Source organism: Oratosquilla oratoria, chromosome 9 (assembly GCF_046742065.1).
Source record: "Oratosquilla oratoria isolate Oo_2021 chromosome 9, ASM4674206v1, whole genome shotgun sequence".
Taxonomy (NCBI): domain Eukaryota; kingdom Metazoa; phylum Arthropoda; class Malacostraca; order Stomatopoda; family Squillidae; genus Oratosquilla; species Oratosquilla oratoria.
The window spans coordinates 28,031,039-28,050,630 of NC_134785.1; the positions used below are offsets into that span (position 1 = coordinate 28,031,039).

The following is a 19,592-nucleotide window of genomic DNA, read 5'->3' on the forward strand; positions in this document are numbered from 1 at the left end:
AAACTAGAATGTAACTCAGAAATTATAGAATTAATGTTTCACCCCCAGGAATAGTAACATTGCACATTTTATAGACATCTGTTATTAAGATAAATATGATTAAGATAAATGCCAAACCTTTCCAATGGAAGAGAGCCAGCTTCCACGTCAAAGATTCACCATTGAAAATCAACAAAAAAGTAAAAACAGTAAGATATGTCGCAAGCATTGGCTTTGGACAACATAAAGAAACTAATCACAGTCTACAAAATTTTCTTAAGAAATAAACGTTATTATGCTGCCACAGCATCAATCCCAACAGTCAGGAAAACAAAGACACCTTACAAACCATACAAAATGAAACATCGAAAATAATAACAAGGTGCTCCAAATTGACCCCAGTAGAATGCATGTCCACAGAAGCCAAAATCTTTCTTTTACAAGACCATATGAACGTGAAAAGTACACAGTTCTATACATAAGCCCTCAACCCCCACTCTCCCTTCTTATTACATCGCGCAAAATAAGTAAATAAATTAGTAAAATAAAATTTAAAAAATTCTACTCAAACATTTTACACTTAGATCACAAACAAATATTTCAAGACAGACCACCAAACTCACTGTTCCAACAAACCAACCCACCCTTCTTATTACATCACAAAAAAAAAATACTCAAACATGTTACACTCAGATCACAAAACAAACATTTCAAGACAGACCAAATTCACTGCTCCAACAAACCCGCCCACCCCTCCCCATGACATCAGCCCCACAGAAAAATCCCTCCCAAGAGAAGCAGAAATCTCACTATCAAGTTTGCGTTCAGGTCACCATCCAGCACAGAATAGGGCTGGTCACTGGATCAAACTGCCCCAGATGTAACCATCACACAGAGGACACTAAATACTTATCCTTAAACTGACCCACACTAACTATTTCCATAGAACAACAACACATTTCTTCTTTCAGTGCCCTTCATATGGCGCTATGAAATGGTAGATTTACCAGAGGAAGGAGAAAGGGATTAGAGGATTTTGCAGGAGTGACGTGCCAATGGCACTTTTACAAATCGTGTGTCTGTGTGTGTTTTCTGATAATAAACAGGATTGAAGCTGTGCTCGTGAGTCCCGTCTCTGTGTTCCCAATTATCATTCTATGCTTTGAATTAATTTTGTCGATCTCTTGCACTATTTCTTCCAGTTTATTCCACAACGAACCAATAAGGAAAATTGTGCCGATATTTCTCAACAGCCCTCTAACATTCCAGCTTCTGTTCCAGCTGTGTGTGTGCGTGTGTGTGTTGGTACACATAACTATAGAAACCATGCCGAGTTAAATCTCTACAAGTAGAAGGAGAAAGGGGGCATTTCTTCTCCTCCTCTTCCTCTTCCGTTCCCTTTCCCGTTTGTGGCTTTGGCGTCAAGGGCATTCAGAAATCACGCTTTGTGGCTTTGGCCCCAAGACCAGACCAGTCAGAAGTCACACTGGATTTGGGCCTAAACTTAATTCGGGCCAAGGTCACTCGGTCGAAGGTCTTTGATCTGGTGCCAAACTAATCGGAGGTGTCTGCCGTGCCCTCTTTTCTCTCTCTCTCTCTCTCTCTCTCTCAATTTCTCCCTTGGAACAGGTTGGCCACGTTCGGTTCCATTTGTGGGTTGATTGCTGCCACAAGTGACAATGATGGAGGTGTCAGCTGAGCGTAGCTCCTGTTGCTGAGTTTCTTTCTCTCTCTCTCTCTCTCTCTCTCTCTCTCTCTCTCTCTCTCTCTCTCTCTCTCTCTCTCTCTCTTTCTCTCTGTCCTATCCACCTCTTTTACACTCTTGTACACACATACATATTCGCACAAGAAGACAGAGTCTGAATGCTTTGAGTGTATCTTCTTTCCTGTAAAGTAACGCACACACACACACACACACACACACACACACACACACACACACACACACACACACACACACACACACACACACACACACACACACACACACACACACACACACACACACACACACACACACACACACACACACACACACACACACACACACACTCACTGCAGAGGCCCGTGACCTTTTGCAACTCTTACTTTCATCCGTCTCTTCCAAGATGGCGTGACGGCCGCCGGGTCACAGGACCTCCGATTACCTGTTGTAGCACGACCAGACTAATCCTTGTGGTGGGGGAAGAGGAAAAGAGAGAGAGAAATATATATGTATGTATGCGTGTGTTTGAGTGACTCTTTTTGTGTCGTGCCCCGTCCTTGCCAATATATTATAGAACGAAGGACAAATATCTATGGCCATATTCCAGTTTCCTGAGACATATCTTCACGTTTTTCTTTTTGATAAGGTCATCACAATTATGAGTCATAAGACAATGAACTAAAGCTAAGAAACAAAACCGAGGAATCCGAATCGGACCGAAATGATTGAAAGAAGTCACTGAGCATTTATGGGTTACGTTTGAAACATGAAGAACCAAGTGTGTGTATGTGTAATTCACCACGCTCTTAGATCACAGGTTGTATTTGTGATCGACAGCTATCTCCCGAATGAGAGCTCAGAGCTCATATGTGGCCCGATCTATGGGTAATGCTGTCACCTCACACGTGTACACACAAACACACAACCACACACACACACCTTGCCCACCTGAGTTGGAATGCCAGCTCGCTGTGTAGCGATGTTGAAATGTTCAGCCCTGGGCAGGAATCGAACCCAGATTGCTGAATTAGCGTTCGAGCGCGGTACCTCCATACCATCGAACCGTGTGTGTGTGGTGTGTGTGTGTGTGTGTGTGTGTGTGTGTGTGTGTGTGTGTGTGTGTGTGTGTGTGTGTGTGTAATTAGTTACACATGGCCCTGCTACAGCTTTGGGCACATGTATCTGGCACAGCAATGTTCAGCGTTGTTGCCTAGTGGCGTCCAGTAACTCACATATTCACATGTTGCTGTTGTCGTAGTTTAGCTGTGACACGAAGAAAAAGACCTTCGAAAAATCCTTCCGAAGGTCCTTTACACCGAATAAGTGCCTGTTTATTTTACTTGTTTCCTTTATATAGTATTTATTTTCTATGTTTATTTATATTATTTATTTATCTATTTATTTATTTATTTCCTTCTTTCGCTGTGTCTTCTGACCACTAAATCTACAGCTGGTTACGTCTCTCACTGTATCTTATTCTAGTAATTTATTATCATTGTGTAATATGAATATGCCTTTCTATTGATTTATGTCTGCTTCAGAAAAAGTATTTTATTCAAAGAAAGTGGCTCTTTACTGGTATTAAGAAATCGAAATTAATTAAAAACTGTAATAGTACACAAAGTTTCAGATGTTAAGGTGGCTTGTTGGGATTTTATGAAAATATATGAGTATTTTATTTTATATATATTTTTCGTTTTTATATGTATATATATATATGTGTGTGTGTGTGTGTGTGTGTGCGTGCGTCAAAGAAAACACTAATGGAAGAGAGGAATTTATCTGCTTATCGAAGGTGGCAAGTGTCCTTATACAAGACTCGCTGAGACACCGGACAAATTCCCACCGCCCGGACGCTGTGACCTGACCGAGAGGCCCCTCAGGTGTGATATAAAAGTGTGAAATATAAAACCTTCTGTAGACAACTCTCTGAAGAAGACCAAAGTGGTCGTAACGTAAGAGTATAATTTTTTCCGAGAGCACCTTCGTTTTACTACTTCCACCCAAAATCTCTCATATATATATATATATATATATATATATATATATGTATTCACTTGGTCTTTGGATCACGTGTTGGACTCGTGATCGACAGCTATTTCCCTCCTGGAAGAGAGCTCAGAGCTCGTAGGTCCGATCTATGGGTAATGCTATGACCTTGCACACACACACACACCCAACTACCCGCCCACGAGAGTTGGAGTAACACCCCTCAGCGCTGCGATACTGATATTATTTCAGCCCCGGGCGAGGGTCGAACCCGGACCTCCGTAGTGGCAGGCCCGAGCTCTGTGTGTGTGTGTGTGTGTATGTATATACATATAAAGAAATCACTTGTTAGAATGAGGTCTTTCAAATAATCAACCCGGCCTTGTATGTTTTTATACCCCATACCCTCGTGTTCGAAAGACTTCATTGCATTAAGTGATTAGTTCCATGGTAGTTACAACGGCGAAGCAAATAAAAGTCCTGGTCATGTGCCACTGCACTTCACGGGTGGCGTCGTGAGCTGGGGAAAACGTAAATTGGACGGCAGCTGACAGTAATTTACAGTCCAATGGTATAAGTACACACCAGGTTCCAGATTTTTTTTTTTTTTTTTTTTTTTACTCAGTGGAGTAATAGGTAGGGTAATTTTTTGTGCACACCTACGCGATATAGCAATAGAAAATAAATTATTCATTTTGTAAATTATAATACATCAACGTAATAAACTATTTTCTTGGCGGAAATCAATAACAAAAAGTTGCTAAAACCAATTTACTAACGAACGAAGTCGCGGCGGTTGAATGATACGCCATGTGTTTTGATAGGTGCCGAGGTCGAAGAAATGAAAGGATGATAAATTCGTCTATTCTAACCTCACCTTACCTAACCTACGTAACCCAACCTATATTTAGTAATTCTGTACCTCAAATTCTAAAAATCATCCGGGTCGCCGTCGTCACGGATGCTGACAGCCTGATTATTATTGTACCTCGGCCAATTAACAGACGACGGCAGAACCCCGTGTTCTTTCATAAAGTCCAAGGAAACCCTATTGTCTTTGTAACAGTGCTTATTAACGTCACCTGTAGTTGGAAAATACCTGATCACGTGAAAGCCAGCCTAACTGACAGTGACTGGAGTCACTGGACATGATGTCCGTACCGTATCCTAGCGTCTTCGTTCATTATTAGATTTGCTTGTAAAAAAAAAAAAAAAAAAAAAAAAAAAAAAAAAAATGCCAAGAAAATCGCATACTACTTTCATGTATTTTAATGTACAAAATTAGTATTTATTTTCCTTATGCTATATCGCGTAGGTGTGCACACGAGGAAAATGAAAATTTGGCCTAGCAGCGGTCGGGTTTATTATATATATAATGTATGTGTGTGTATGTATGTATACTATTTTACAAACTTGTCTATCATGCATTTGTACTACAAGAACCGTGGCGCCCTGGCGTGGCGGACTCACACGTTCGAACTCTATCAACGGTTTCCGATTGTCACATTTTATGAATAACAGTATCCAACTCTACTGGCTGTCGACATTCAATATAGCATCAGTCCTTTGCTGATCAAAACATTTGGTCAAGTGATGCTTAGGTAGTGAGGGTTCGTTTGACAATGGAATGGGTTTCAGGGCAGTCAGAGTGAATACGTGAATGAAGTGCAAAGTATTGTTCATTTATCCATATATATCTTTCGTTTTGCAGAAGTTGCCATACCCCAAGTCCGTTTTCTTCATCATCGGGAATGAGTTCTGCGAGAGGTTCTCCTACTATGGCATGAAAGGTAAAGAAAAAGAATCGATTTATTAAAGTAGTAATAATGATGATAACAGCAATTATGATAATGATACTAGTAATTGTAATAATGATAGTAATAGTAATAACTACAGCAACAATAGTAGTCATAATTATTATTATAATAATGGTAATAAGAATTATAATAATAGCAATAATAGTGATATTGATGATGATATTGAAAATGATGATAATGATGATCATAAAATAAAATTATTAAATAAAATAAAACAAACCTGTTGAAAACATCACATTTGCACTACTTGTACATATAGTTAGGTCAAGTGGCAATCACTGTTACTATTTGTATGAACATGGCAGTTGCCGACAGGTCTATCGAAGTAAACACCATATGAGGACGAAGCATTTATCAATAGACTTTTCGGATGTTACAGCTTTATAAAGTACATGAATATATATTATATATATATATATATATATATATATATATATATATATATATATATATATATATGCTGAAAAACCGCTAAAGAAAATAATATAGACGAAAGTGCTCGGTCATCATATTTTCCTTGTTTTTTCTGCATACTATCACGAGTTCATGTGATATATATATATATATATATATATATATATATATATATATGTATATATATATATATATATATATATATATATATATATATATATATATATATATGCTGAAAAACCGCCAAAGAAAAGAAAATGGACGAAAGCGCTCGGTCATCATATTTTCCTTGGTTTTTCTGCATACTATCACGAGTTCATGTGATATATATATATATATATATAATATATATATATATATATATATATATATATATATATATATATATATATATATATATATATATATATATATATACAGACAGACATTTGAATGTTGTGTGTTTTTTGTCCGTCTGTCTACCTGCCTGCCTCTTTAGATGTGAATGTATACATTCATATACACCCAAAGACACAGTCATAGCACATGAAACGGAGGCCATGATCTGGAGGTTGACCTCGAGAGCTTTTCTGTTGCAGCCATCCTCACGCTGTACCTCAAATACCAGCTTCTGTACACCGAGGACGACTCGACAATCATCTACCATGTGTGGTCCATGCTCTGCTACTTCATGCCCGTCGTGGGCGCCATTGTCGCCGACACATTCCTTGGAAAGTTCAGGTAAAAATGAATAAATAAATAAATAGATGAATAAATAAATAGTAATAATAAAAAGGAAATAGAAAATAAAAATAAGACTGAGTAAATAAAGATAAAGTTTTTTTTTATAACCAGCACCTTGGGGTGCAATATCGCATCAAAGAGATGGAGTAAAAAAAAAAGTGAAGGAAAACAGTAGAAATAAGAGAGTAGGCCCTAAAAAGTAGTCAGTATTTTTTTTTATTCATATATATATATATATATATATATATATATATATATATATATGTATATATATATATATGTATATATGCTAAATCATATGTATAATATATATATATATATATATACAGTATATATATATATATATATATATATATATATATATACAGTGTATATATATATATATATATATATATATATATATATATATATATATATATATATATATATATATATATAAGCTATAAAGAGGGGAGTGCATCAAAGCTGTGTTATGTCTCCAGATTTATTTAATTTATATGGGGAGATCATCCTTAGGGAATTTGAGGGAATGGAAGGGATTAAATTTGAAGGATTTAATATAAATCATATCAGATATGCTGATGACACGGTATTGGTGGCTGACTCAGAAGAAAAACTGCAACATCTATTGAATGTAACCGCAAGAGCTAGTGAGGAGAAAGGTTTGAATGTAAATATGGAGAAAACTAAAATACTAGTGGCCAGTAAAACAGATCCACCAAGAGTGCAAGTACAAATAGCAGGGAGAAGAATAGAACAAGTAACAAAGTTTTCGTACCTGGGAAGCGTATTGACATAAGATTGTAGATGTGAAAAAGAAATAAAATCAAGGATAGCGATAGCTAAAAGCAATATCAGAAAATGTAAGGGGTTTTAACAAACAAGAAAATGTCTACATATATAAGGAGAAGAACAGTTAAAACATTTATATGGTCAACACTATTATATGGTTCAGAAGCGTGGACAATCAGCAAAAAATTGCAGGAAAACTTAGAAGCAGCAGAAATGTGGATATGTAGACGAGTATTAAGAGTACCATGGACAGCGAAGAAAACAAATGAAGAAGTATTGAGAGAAATGGAGACAGATAGGGAATTGATGACAACAATAAGGAAAAGACAGTTGCGATTCTTAGGACATATAATGAGGAGGGAAGGGTTGGAAGAGGTGGTGATGACGGGAATGGTGGAGGGAAGAAGAGCAAGAGGAAAGCAGAGGGAGAAGTATATGGACGGGCTGATGAGGGCGACGGGAAAACAACTCAAACCAGTACAGATGTTACAAGTAACTAGGGACCGTGAACGGTGGCGCTCCATGGTTGCCGAAGTCCAAGAGGATATGGCACGACGGTAAGGTAAGGTAATATATATATATATGCATATATATATATATATATATATATATATATATATATATATATATATAAATATATATATATATATATATATATGTATATATAAAACGTGCCAAAATCCCCCGTGGCATCCAGCGAGACAGAATTAATTATCCCGAAGGAAGGCATATAGCCGAAACGTAAAAGAATACCTCTGCCACGTCACACACTCATATATATATATATATATATATATATATATATATATATATATGTATATGTATATACAGTGATACCCTTAGTTACGAAATTAATTCGTTCCGTGACCGCCGTCGTATGTCAAAAATTCGTATCTCAAAACAATTACCATTTAAATTAATGGATACGAAATTACCCCAAAACAAACTTAAATTACACAAAACAAGCACAATTTATAGATAAATACATAAGTAATAACGCACACAATGATAGAATAATAAATAACAATGATCAGTGTTATTTATCATATACCATGGAGACAGGTGATAGCGGAGAATGGAGGTGTGAGCCAGGAGGAGGGAGGGAGGGCAACAAGGGCTAGCGTACGACGCACACACACGTAAAGTGGGTAATGGTGAGCGTTTAAGGTCTTGGAAGATAGCAATAGTCTTTTCTGAGATTACTGTTTCCGTAACAGTCACCAGCCAACTCCTCCTTAATCCCTATAAAAAGTAGGCGCTCCATATGGTTATGTAGGTCTGTTCTAGGCTTCGAAATAATGGTGACGCCTTTGGAAGGCTGCACCTTCTTTATTGCAACTTTCTGCTTAATGATCGTGGATATTGTTGATGCATTGCGTCCATATTCTTTGGTTAAGTCACCCGCACACCACGCTCATTTTTTGCAATTCTTTCATATTTTACCTCCATCGAGATTTTTTCTTTTCTTTTTTCTCTTTTTTTTTCTTTTCACTATCCTTGTCCTTACCTTTGGACCCATAGTTATGCACAAAAAAATAATAATAATTATAATACAAGACAGGCACAAACACGACGAACAAACAGCGAAGATGTAAACGAGAAGACAACACACGAACTGAAACTTCGGAAATCGTCGGGAGCCGAGCGAACACTCTGCCACCTACAGCTGGCCTTTCAAATTTTTGTGCATCACCACATCGTATTTCGAATTTTTCGTCGTGTGTTAGGGCGTAAATTAAAAAAGGAAAAATTACATCGCATCTCAAATTTTTCGTATGTTAGGGCGCATGTATCTCAAGGTATGACTGTATATATATATGCAGTGTATATATATATATATATATATATATATATATATATATACCATACGTATATATATATATATACCATACGTCGTTCCCAAAGACTGAGAAGCAGATTGGCGCCGAACCCGGGAGTGACCTCCCCGAGTACCATTTCCGCCAACTTGTGATCTCTCCCAGTGTTTGTGGTCCTGCGTGTGACTTCCCCCAGTTGCAACACGGTGACTTCTCCCCGTGCTTCCCATTTCATTTAAAATATGCTCCCTTTCCCTTTCTTTTCACTTCAACTGAGGATGCAGAAAGATCTGCGAAACGTCTTGATAACTATTTTGTTGTGCTTGTATTTTGTTTTTTGCTGTATTTCTTGTATTAATTTCTTGTATTGTGTTTATTGTGTACTATACTTTTGTGTCTATTATAACTTTTGTGTTTCCTATGAATTTTGGAAATCTGATTTACTCCCTTTCCCCCTACCAAAAATCTACTTTTCGCAAGCTTGAGAGCTCACGGAAAAAACTAATCAATAATTCTTTTGCTGTCGTTTTTAACAGAATATGTCTCAGAGAGAATCTCCTGCCACGCTTCACCAATATATATATATATATATATATATTTTTTTTTTTTTTTTTTTTTTTTTTTTTTTTTTTGAAAGGACCAATATCCAGTCATAAAAGAAGTCTGTGTAACTTTAGGCTGCAAAGGTGTCACTTAATACCATATGCAGGGTGATAATTGTAAAATGAGCAACATACACTCCATTGTGGCTCAGTGAAGGGTAATTCCATTTCTCTCTCTTTGCCCTTGTAAGTGGTGTTGACCAGATAAATTTTAAGCAGTCACTAATTCAGGGCCTACTGATAGTCCTATGGACTGGAGTCGCAATCTTTTATGAATGCAGACTAAGCTCCACTCAAAAAAATAACATGAAATTAAATGAAAAAATAATGCTGATCAATTTTGGTTTCTACAATCCTTTGTGCTGCCCTCCTTAAATCTCTACATTACCACCTCAGTGGCTCCACCTCTTCAGTGCAATATTGACCCTGAGTATAGAAGCACTAGTTTTTGCCGTCATTATATATATATATATATATATATATATATTATATATATATAATACTGTATATACATATGTAAATATATATATTTGCTTGTTTGCCAAAATATATGAAGATATGAGTACATGTATATGAACAATTCCATTGTATTTTGCTTTTTTCTTATCATGGTACATAATGTTTTTTGAGCCGTTATGGATTTGGAAAAGGCTTGTGACAAGATAGACAGGAAGGCACTGTGGGAGGTAATGCAGGTATAGGATTGGGGGAAAGCTGTTAAGGGCAGTCAAGAGGTTTTACAAGAGTAGTAGAGCCTGTGTTAGAATTGGTAATGGAGAGAGCAAGTGGTTTGAGGTAAAAGTGGGCCTGCATCAGGGATGTGCCATGTTGCCATGGGTGTTCAATTTATACATGGATAAGGTGGTGCAAGAGGTAAAGCAAGGGTAATGGACAGAAGACTGAAGATGGTTAAAGAAAATAGAGAAAAATGGGAGTTGAGCCAGTTGTTGTTTGCTGATGACACTGTGCTTGTGGCAGGATCAGAGGAAAGAGCAAGGTAGTTAGTGACAGAGTTTGGGAAGGTATGCAATAGGAGAAAGTTGAAGGTAAATGTGGGTAAAAATAAGGTGATGAGATGCACGAGGGTAGAGGGTGGCCGCAAATTGGAAGTTGGAAGTCTTAAAGGAGAGAGGCTGGAGAAAGTGGACTGTTTTAGGTGTTTTGGATCACATGTGGCAGGAAAGGGGCAAGTGGAGGTTGAGACAAATTGCAGATTGAAAGAAAAAGTAAAGGTCTTGGAGGATTAAAAAGTGTCATGAGAAGTAGGCAGTTGTGAATGGATGCAAAGAGGAGATTATATGAAGGGGTGATGGTGCCAATGGTATTGTATGGGGCTACATTGCTTCTGACCCAGGGCACTGGGCAGGATACAGGGATGACCCTTTGTTCAAGAGGAGCTAGAATAAGAGGAAAGGGTGGTGGATGGGTGGGAGTGGGTGTGTGCCATTGACATGGCTACCTCTTTTATAAGGAGGAAAAAGCCTTTAGTAAATAGATAAATAGAGAATCTTTATATAAACATTGAAGAATCAACTGACATATATTTCCAGGACAATCTTCTACATTTCTCTGGTGTATGCACTGGGGAATATTGTGCTGTCTATTGCTGCAATCAATCCTATCATGCCCAATCTTGATACTAAAATGTGAGTATGGAGTAAGATTATATGTATATATATTTTTATCCTTGTGTTACTTTGTGCATTATAAAATGTCTCTCACTTGTTCTCTTTTTCTCTTTCTTTCTCTTCCTCACTCTTTCTCTCTCTCTCTCTCTCTTTCTCTCTGTCTCTCTCTTTCTTTATTTCTCTCTCTGTCTCTCTCTCTCTCTCTCTCATTCTCTATTTCTCTCTATTTCTCTCTCTCTCTCTCTCTCTCTCTCTCTCTCTCTCTCTCTCTCTCTCTCTCTCTCTCTCTCTCTCTCTCTCTCTCTCATAATTACCATTAATCCTATCACACCTGTGCTGGCCTCCCTCACCAGCCCTGCTAATTACTAGTCTTCACTCTCCTCCAACCTCCTCCTCTTCCTCTTCCTCCTCCTACTTCTCCTTCTTCTTTTCTTTTCTTTCATCATCTTCTAGCTTCTCCTCCATTTCCTCCTCAGCTGTCAGAATCATTCTTCTTCTTCTCCTTCTCCTTCTCTTCATCCTCCACCTGTTCCTCCTCCTTACTCTCTTCCTCCCCCTCCTCATCCTCCTCCTTCTCCCAACTCTTCTCATCCTCCCCCACATTCCCCCCTCCTCCTCCTCCCCAGTACTCCTGCTCCTCCCCTCCTCATCCCATCTTCCTCCCCTCTACTCCTCATCCTCCTCCCCTCCTCTTCCTACTCTTCCTCCCCTTCTTCCTCCTACTCCCCTCTTCTCATCCTCCTCTCTTCACTTCTCTCCCCTCCTCACTTCCTTCCTTATCCTTCACCCCTCCTCCTCCCCTCCTCTTTGTTTCTCACTTTCCTTATTTTTCATAAGTCATGATTCTTCTTTCCTTTTTCTCCTCTTCAGCTACCAACCCCTCATATTCGTTTTCTTCCTTATTATCCTTCTTCACAAACTTCTGTTCTTCTCTCAACTCGGTCTAGTAAAAAAAAATTATAACAAGAATTATCTTTAATATAAGTTATGAAATTAATTTATGTGTGATATTAAGTTTCTCAATTTCATTTGAGTCTAATAGTTTTTATATCCATGATTAATATACAGTGGGATATTGTAAAAAATATTTCTAAGTCTTACTTTGAGTGAGTTAGTGTCTGGAATGAAGCATAAGAGAACATAAAAACATGCTTCAGATCAAGATCCAACTGGACCATACAAGCCATATGCTTGGTCTGAGTAATTTTGAGGTGTCTAGCTAAAATTGACAAGTTACTTGTAAATATGAAAATGCCAGGCCATTATGGCTAGTTGTCAAAACAGTCAGTAATTCTTAGCCACATCATGGTGGTTAATGGATTTTATTGTGCCCGTCCTTTTTTTTTTGCAGTGCTGTATCCTTGATAGGGTTACTTCTGATTGCTGTTGGCACTGGGGGTATCAAACCCTGCGTGTCAGCCTTCGGAGGTGACCAGTTCGTTCTTCCCCAGCAGGAGAGACAGCTAACGCAGTTCTTCTCCATCTTCTACTTTAGGTCAGTGCAGCTCTTCTGTCTCCTTCTCCAAGATAGAAAAGTCTGAAAGAATAGGTTTAGTTGTCAGTAAACTCCATTAAATAATGTCAATGCTCACGATGCCCCTTCTTGAAGGGCCAGTAAGTAGTGAGCAAAATTCATGCAATGTACACTAAAAGACGTGTCATAAATTATAACCTCATAGACATTTTGTATTCTGACAGCATCAATGCAGGGTCCCTGCTCTCTACATTCCTGACACCTGTCTTGCGTGATGATGTTTCGTGTTTTGGAGACGATTGCTATGCTCTTGCCTTCGGTGTGCCAGCGATTCTCATGGGTGTGGCTATCGGTGGGTAACGTATATTTACTAACTATTCATTTTGATAACCTCAGTTATATAGGTTGTCCTTTTTTGTTATTGCCTCTTCCCCCCCTCTCTCTTTTACCCCTCTCCAGCATCTCTCCTTCTCTTTCTTCTTCCCTTCCTCTATTCCTCCATCCATCCCCCTCCCACTCTCCTTCTATCTCTACTCTGCCTTTCTCTTTCTCTTACCACATCCCAGCTTCTCTCCTTCTCTTCCCCCCATCTTCCATCCATCTCCTCTCTTCCTCCTCTCTCTCACATGTTTTTTTTCTCCATTTCTTTATTGTATGACTTGCCCTTCACAATCCCTGCTTGTATAATTTTTTCATCTTATCCATCATTACCTGTGTCATGCATTCAAAAGTTTTCTTATATTATCCATACAATAGTATTATAGTATTTCAGTTATGCATATTTTTTCCTCTCAAGCTCATAAGCCATTAGTGCTTCATGAGCCCCTTTAAGATATTGATTCATGCCAGAAGATTTTATTCATGTGAAGGAAAGCTTTAAATTTTTTCTTTCTTTTCTTCTTGATTCCATGAATATCTGAGGCCTTCCATCACATGAATAAGAATATGTGGTTTTATTTCATATAAAAAAAAAAGTGACTACTGGGTATTGATGAGCTAAGATGAAGTTTATATTTGTTTTATACATTTGGTCCATCGTGTTTTGCTTGGTTGTTTTTTATGCCTTTAGGTGTTTTTTTAATTTGTATCTGTTTATGTTGTTGTTATTACAGTGCTTTTCATGGCTGGCTATGCTTTGTACACAATCAAAGCCCCAGAAGGAAATATTGTTGTTGAAGTTTCGCAATGTATTGGGGTGAGTTGATGATTGCTAAACATTTTTGGTATCCTATAGTAAGAGGTTAATAAGAAGGACAAAATAAAAATTCATGATATTCAGCAACGAAACCAATAAGGGTTCCTGTCAGTGTAGAGGTTCCCCCCCCCCAATGTAAGTATTACAGGAAGCTATATTTTGGGATTTGGGCTGCATTATTAAATGTCGCTAGATTGTGGGGTACCTCATTTAATTTTTTTTTTTTTTTTTTTTTTTTTTTTTGTTTTTTGTTTTTTTTTTTTTTTTTTTTTTTTTTTTTTTTTTTTTTTTTTTTTTTTCTGATATCTTCTTATGACTTCCATAAACACACCTATCATGTGATGGGTGTGGAATAGGTGAAGGCGAGTCCCTGCCTTGGCTGGCCATCCCCCTTGTAAGGGAGACAGTACCTTTTGGTATATGTAAGGCATATGATGATCATATTTGTACATGCACACTTACATACCTAAAGGCCTTTTCCTCCTTATAAGGGGGTACCCAGTCATGTTTATGACCAACTGTATATTTGTAGGATATACAGACTGTGGTGTATGTTGATCATCACATAAAGGTCATAAAAGAAATGTAGAGTAAGGTACCCCATAGTTAAAGGAAAGTAAACACTGCTTTTGTGCTTTATGGTGATTTGTGTCTGTATTTGGGCTGGTTTGATTTATTATGAGTAGACTTTTCCTTTGTCTCTTTTCTTGTATGTTTCTTTATGCTTTTTTAATCTTGGTGTCTGTTTTTTCCTTAGTAAAGGAAAATTGAATAGCTACTGTAGTAGATAAACTTCTTTTTGAATGCTGTTGTAGATAAAACTCCTCATAAATACTTTTAAAGATTAATCTGTCAGGTTATAATCGAAAGTTAATGGTGAAGGTACTAGTCTATATATATATATATAACTTTCCAAGGGTGTCAAGAGTTGTTTATGAAAGCTACAGTGCATAGTTACATTTCTTTTATCATTATTAGTACAAGGGGAATGTCTGTTGAGCAGGGAAGGGAGAGGGCAAGAGACAGATATAAGTAGAAAGTAGTTGTGAATGGATGAGAAAAGAATGTGGCCTAAAAGGATTTCTTTATGTCTGTTCTATAATTTCTTGAATGGATGATGAGGGAGGGTCACCATGTAATAAATTGGTGGGAAGAAACCAGCTCTATCTATCAGGCCCTGTTTTGGAGGTCTATGTCTTACTGCATTGCTTCTGACTTAAGCAGTATGCAGGGAACAGGGATGATCCTTCTTCCACATAGAGCTTAGAAGGAGCAAGAAATGGGTATTGAATGGGTGTGGGATGGGTGAATTGTGGGTATATGACATGATTGGGCCACCCCCCCACACAAGGGAGAAAAGAACTTTTGATATATATGGTTATGTTGGCAGGAGGGATAGAATGCCACCACCATGTTCCCATGCATGTTGTAGAAGGCAACTAAGTGGGAAAGAGAAGGGGTCTAAGAATTCCACTCTATAATTTTCTTATGCTAAAAGTCATGACAAAGTAGTTGAGAGAGAGGAGTGGCTCTCTTGATAAGTGATGCAATGTGTAAATATGTGGTTAAATAGGACAAAGTATCATCTAGGATAATATGAGTAAAAAATAAGAATAGGTTGGGAGATATGGATATTTGTTTGTATGGCCCTGGTAATAAGAGAAGTGAGAAGGAAAGAGAAGAGTTTCAGAAGGAAAAGTGAGTGTGTGAAAAGTTTTGGAAGGAACTTGAATGCATTGCTATTGGGAGATCTGAATGCTGGGTTAGGAAATGAGCTATTGGATAGTATATTAGGTAAGTATGGTGCACCAGAAAGGAATGAAAGGGAGGGGAAAATGTTCAAACAGTGTATTGAAAGAGAAGGAAATTATAACAGTGAACATAGTGAAAAAGATGGATTGACATAAGTATATATGGGCAAGGATGATTATGTATTAGTGTCCAAAAGGATAATTGGAAATGTTCTGGACATGAATGTGTTAAGGAAAGAGAGTGGAATGTCTGGTCACATGGTGGAAGAGAGATTAAGAGTGGATGTAAGCAGGAGAAAGAAGTGAAAGAGGCAGAGAAGAGCCAAAAATATAAGTTGAGTGAGAAGAGAAAAAAATTAATATCAAATGAAACTAAGAGATGTATAGGGTATAGGGAGGGAGGTGAGGCAGGAGGAAGTAGGAGCAAAAGAAGGATGGATGTGTTTCATGGGATTAAAGTGTGCAAAGGAATTGTGTAGAATGCGAATAATAGAGGGACAAAAGGAAAAATATTGAATGGTGGAATGAAAAAAGTGAGTGTGGAGGTGCTAGAAAAAAGGCTTGCATACAAGGAATGGTTGCAAAGAAACAAGGAAACATTTGAGAGTAAAGAGGATGGAAGCAAACTACAGGATGAGGAAAACTTAGAGAGTAGTAGATGAGAATTGGGGTGACTGAGAATCTTGAAAAGAATGAAAATATGTTTTTCCAAAGAAGAGGATAGTGGTAAAAAAAATAGGTGCACACACATTCATACATACATACATACACTGGGTCTGCCAACTTTAAAAGATCAAAGAGAAAGAGGTGATATGATTACAGAAGAGATCTCTTGATTTAGGAGAGGAGAGCTTTAAATTAGCCCAGACTTGAACAATATAGGAATTAAAATCTGAATATGATAATTAGAGATCAAGGATATATATTTAGTTGGAACTGTACATGACTTTGAGGCTAGATATGATAAATTGGAGAAAAGGAGATAGGACCCAATGAACATTGCTCCTCTCCTGTACATTACAACTAGGTAAATACATACATACATATATACATACATACCAAAAGACCTTTTCTCATTTATAAAAGGGTGGCAAAATCAGAGCAAGCATTCAAACTACACTCATCCCACACCTGTAAATAAAATAGATAAAAAGAAATAGTAGGTAAGTATAGATATTTGTAACTAAAGACATTTTAGAATTAACTGCAACTCTTGATGCTCTTGTTCAGTAGTCCTAGTCTTATTAGAAGAATCTGATTTGTATATAGGTCCTTGTTGTAGATCTTTCAGTGGATCATCTAAGAAGATTGCATGGCACTTTTAAGTCCATCTAGAAGGCATTAACAGTGTATTACTTCATGAGACATCATATCTTCTTATTGGTGTTATATTCATCCTGGAGGGAAATACACAAAATACCATAGTCAGTCAATCTGCTGCCCCCATTCTATCTTGCAGGAGACCCATGGATATCAGACATATTTGTCGCCAAACTGTTACAGTTAATCTCAAAGCCATCGCAGTAAATCAGTAATTGTATGTTATGGGTAATAATCTTTCTACCGGCAGGGGTTTGATCCCAGGTAAAGCTCATAGAGCTTCCCCAAGGACTGGCAACAGTAACTTGATGTTGCATAAACAGTTCATTTACATTTTAGACCTGCCATGCAAATATAATTTGAACTCATGCATATATGATGTGCAGGAAGTACTACATGTATTCATGTGTACACCCAACTGCACCCTTCAGTGCAGCTAATTGATAAAGGCTACAGAAAAAAAAAAAAAAATGCCATGGCCTGAAGGTGTCAAGTAAAGAAAATTATCTCAGAAGTTGACAGTACAAGAGGATGATAAATTGGGTCTCAAAATGTCAAAGAAAAAAAAAAGAAAAGAAAAAGAAAGAAAAGGGACTGAAAGTGCCAAGCAATTCTTTGGATACCTAGAGAACAAACTGGAAGACATCCTTTAGTACTGAGGGGTAGTTAGACTGCATGGATGTTTCTATTTTTCCTCCTACAGTGGTCATAGTAGCTGGTCATCTCTTTAATATATACATCATCAAGCCTCCCTCAGGCAGCATTATCTCCGATGTGACTGGATGCATTTCGGTAGGTGTCGAACATGTTGTTCAGTTGCCTGTTACCCATTTTGTCTCATTTTTTATTCTTGACTTCATCCTCTGGGACCTCTTTAGGATCATATATGTTGATGAGTAGTAGTAGACTAAATTTTTTGTCACATATTATTCTGCTGGGACCTACAGTGGGTGTCTGTATGTATTTGTTTGGCAGAATAGACATCAAAGTGAATATTTTATCTGTAGTCTATTTCACAACCCCATGAACACCCTCACTTCCACCTGGAAGTACAGGTCCAATGAGCTAGCACTGTTTAGATCAGGCCCAAGATATCTCTCTCTCTCTCTTTCTCTCTTTTCCTCTCTCTCTTCTCCAATTCTACTATTGTTTCATCACATCTTTTACATAAAGAGTGCTGAGAACTAGCAATGTTTCCTGGGGTCAGTGGGTCTCCTGCAAGAGAGTCCTGTGGCAACAGACTGGCTGTCTGAGAATGACATGTATCCCTCCATACAGAAAGAATTAACTCACACAAAAATTCAGTAATCCTTGGTTAATTCTTGCCAAGAAGAGGATTGGCATACTTTGATCCCAAAGTACTGTCAGGGAAAGATGCAATGCAATGAAATAAGAATAATTTGAATAGGTACACACCCATCTGTCTGGTTTGGGTTTACTTCCTTCTGTCAAAGTTCCAGAGACCTGAGCAGTTTGGGTTCATATACTATGATAGTGTAGTGCATAACAGTGGTGGGAAGTCCTAAGCAAGATTAGTATGACCTATGCTTTTATGGACTCGAAATGTATGGAGTTGTCAATATTTATGCAAAAGGCCTAAGCTCCAAATCTTCAAGTCACTTGTGCTCCATGCTTTGCTGTATGGCAGTGAGACATGGTCAGTAATATTGACCCCACTTATAGGGTGATCACCACAAAAGACAACCTTTGGTGGAGGAAATGAAGGGGATGACTACAGAATTCATAACAGCAGCATATCAGCTGATCCTGCTAAGAGCTGTTTAGAATTGGAGGAGTGGTTGCATAGGGTTTAGCATGGGGATAACTGGTAAATGGTATTGGCTAATGGGTGAAGAGATGTATCCTCTAGTATCTGTTCCTCACTGGTAATGATTTATTTATTTAGACTATGTATAATCTGTTCATAATACAACATACATGCCCACTAGTTCCAAACAATTAACTTTTAAATTTAAGGAGTATTAGACATCTTCCAGGTGATTATCATGGTAGTCTTTCAAGATGTAAGATGTATGTTTTTGATATATAGTTTCTATGTTTGAGGATTTATGAGTTATTCATAAAATCAACCAGCCAGTATTTTTTTTTTTTTTTTTTTAGATAATCATCAGTCATTAGTTAAATTTGTTATTCTTCCAGCAGTTCACCTTTATGATGTTTGCACACTATGATTTTATGATAGTTGTGAAATTACTAACTATTGTGTTATAAGATATTCTCTCACTATGATTACCTTAATAACATTATTTCTCTTTGCACTGGAGGTGTGCTTGTATAGTTCCACTTTACAAAGGAAAATGTGAATGTAGTAGCTTTAGAGGAATCAATCTGTTAAGTGTCATTGATAAGGCATATGAAAGGGTGT

The 19,592-nt window shown here is 37.5% G+C and overlaps 1 protein-coding gene across 3 annotated transcripts in view; it reads left to right on the top strand.

Annotated features, from left to right (window-relative positions):
• LOC143028281 (solute carrier family 15 member 1-like) overlaps positions 1-19,592 on the top strand; it is a 170,089-nt gene that overhangs the window by 135,949 nt on the left and 14,548 nt on the right. For 2 of the 3 annotated variants that reach the window (XM_076190144.1, XM_076190142.1), the window contains 6 exons: positions 5,385-5,463; positions 6,483-6,624; positions 11,389-11,484; positions 12,818-12,961; positions 13,165-13,292; positions 17,910-17,998. In XM_076190144.1, coding sequence (XP_076046259.1) covers positions 5,385-5,463; positions 6,483-6,624; positions 11,389-11,484; positions 12,818-12,961; positions 13,165-13,292; positions 17,910-17,998 — 678 coding nt within the window. Of the gene's footprint in view, positions 1-5,384; positions 5,464-6,482; positions 6,625-11,388; positions 11,485-12,817; positions 12,962-13,164; positions 13,293-14,052; positions 14,136-17,909; positions 17,999-19,592 lie in introns of all 3 variants that reach the window. The other variant, XM_076190143.1, reaches the window with a different exon arrangement.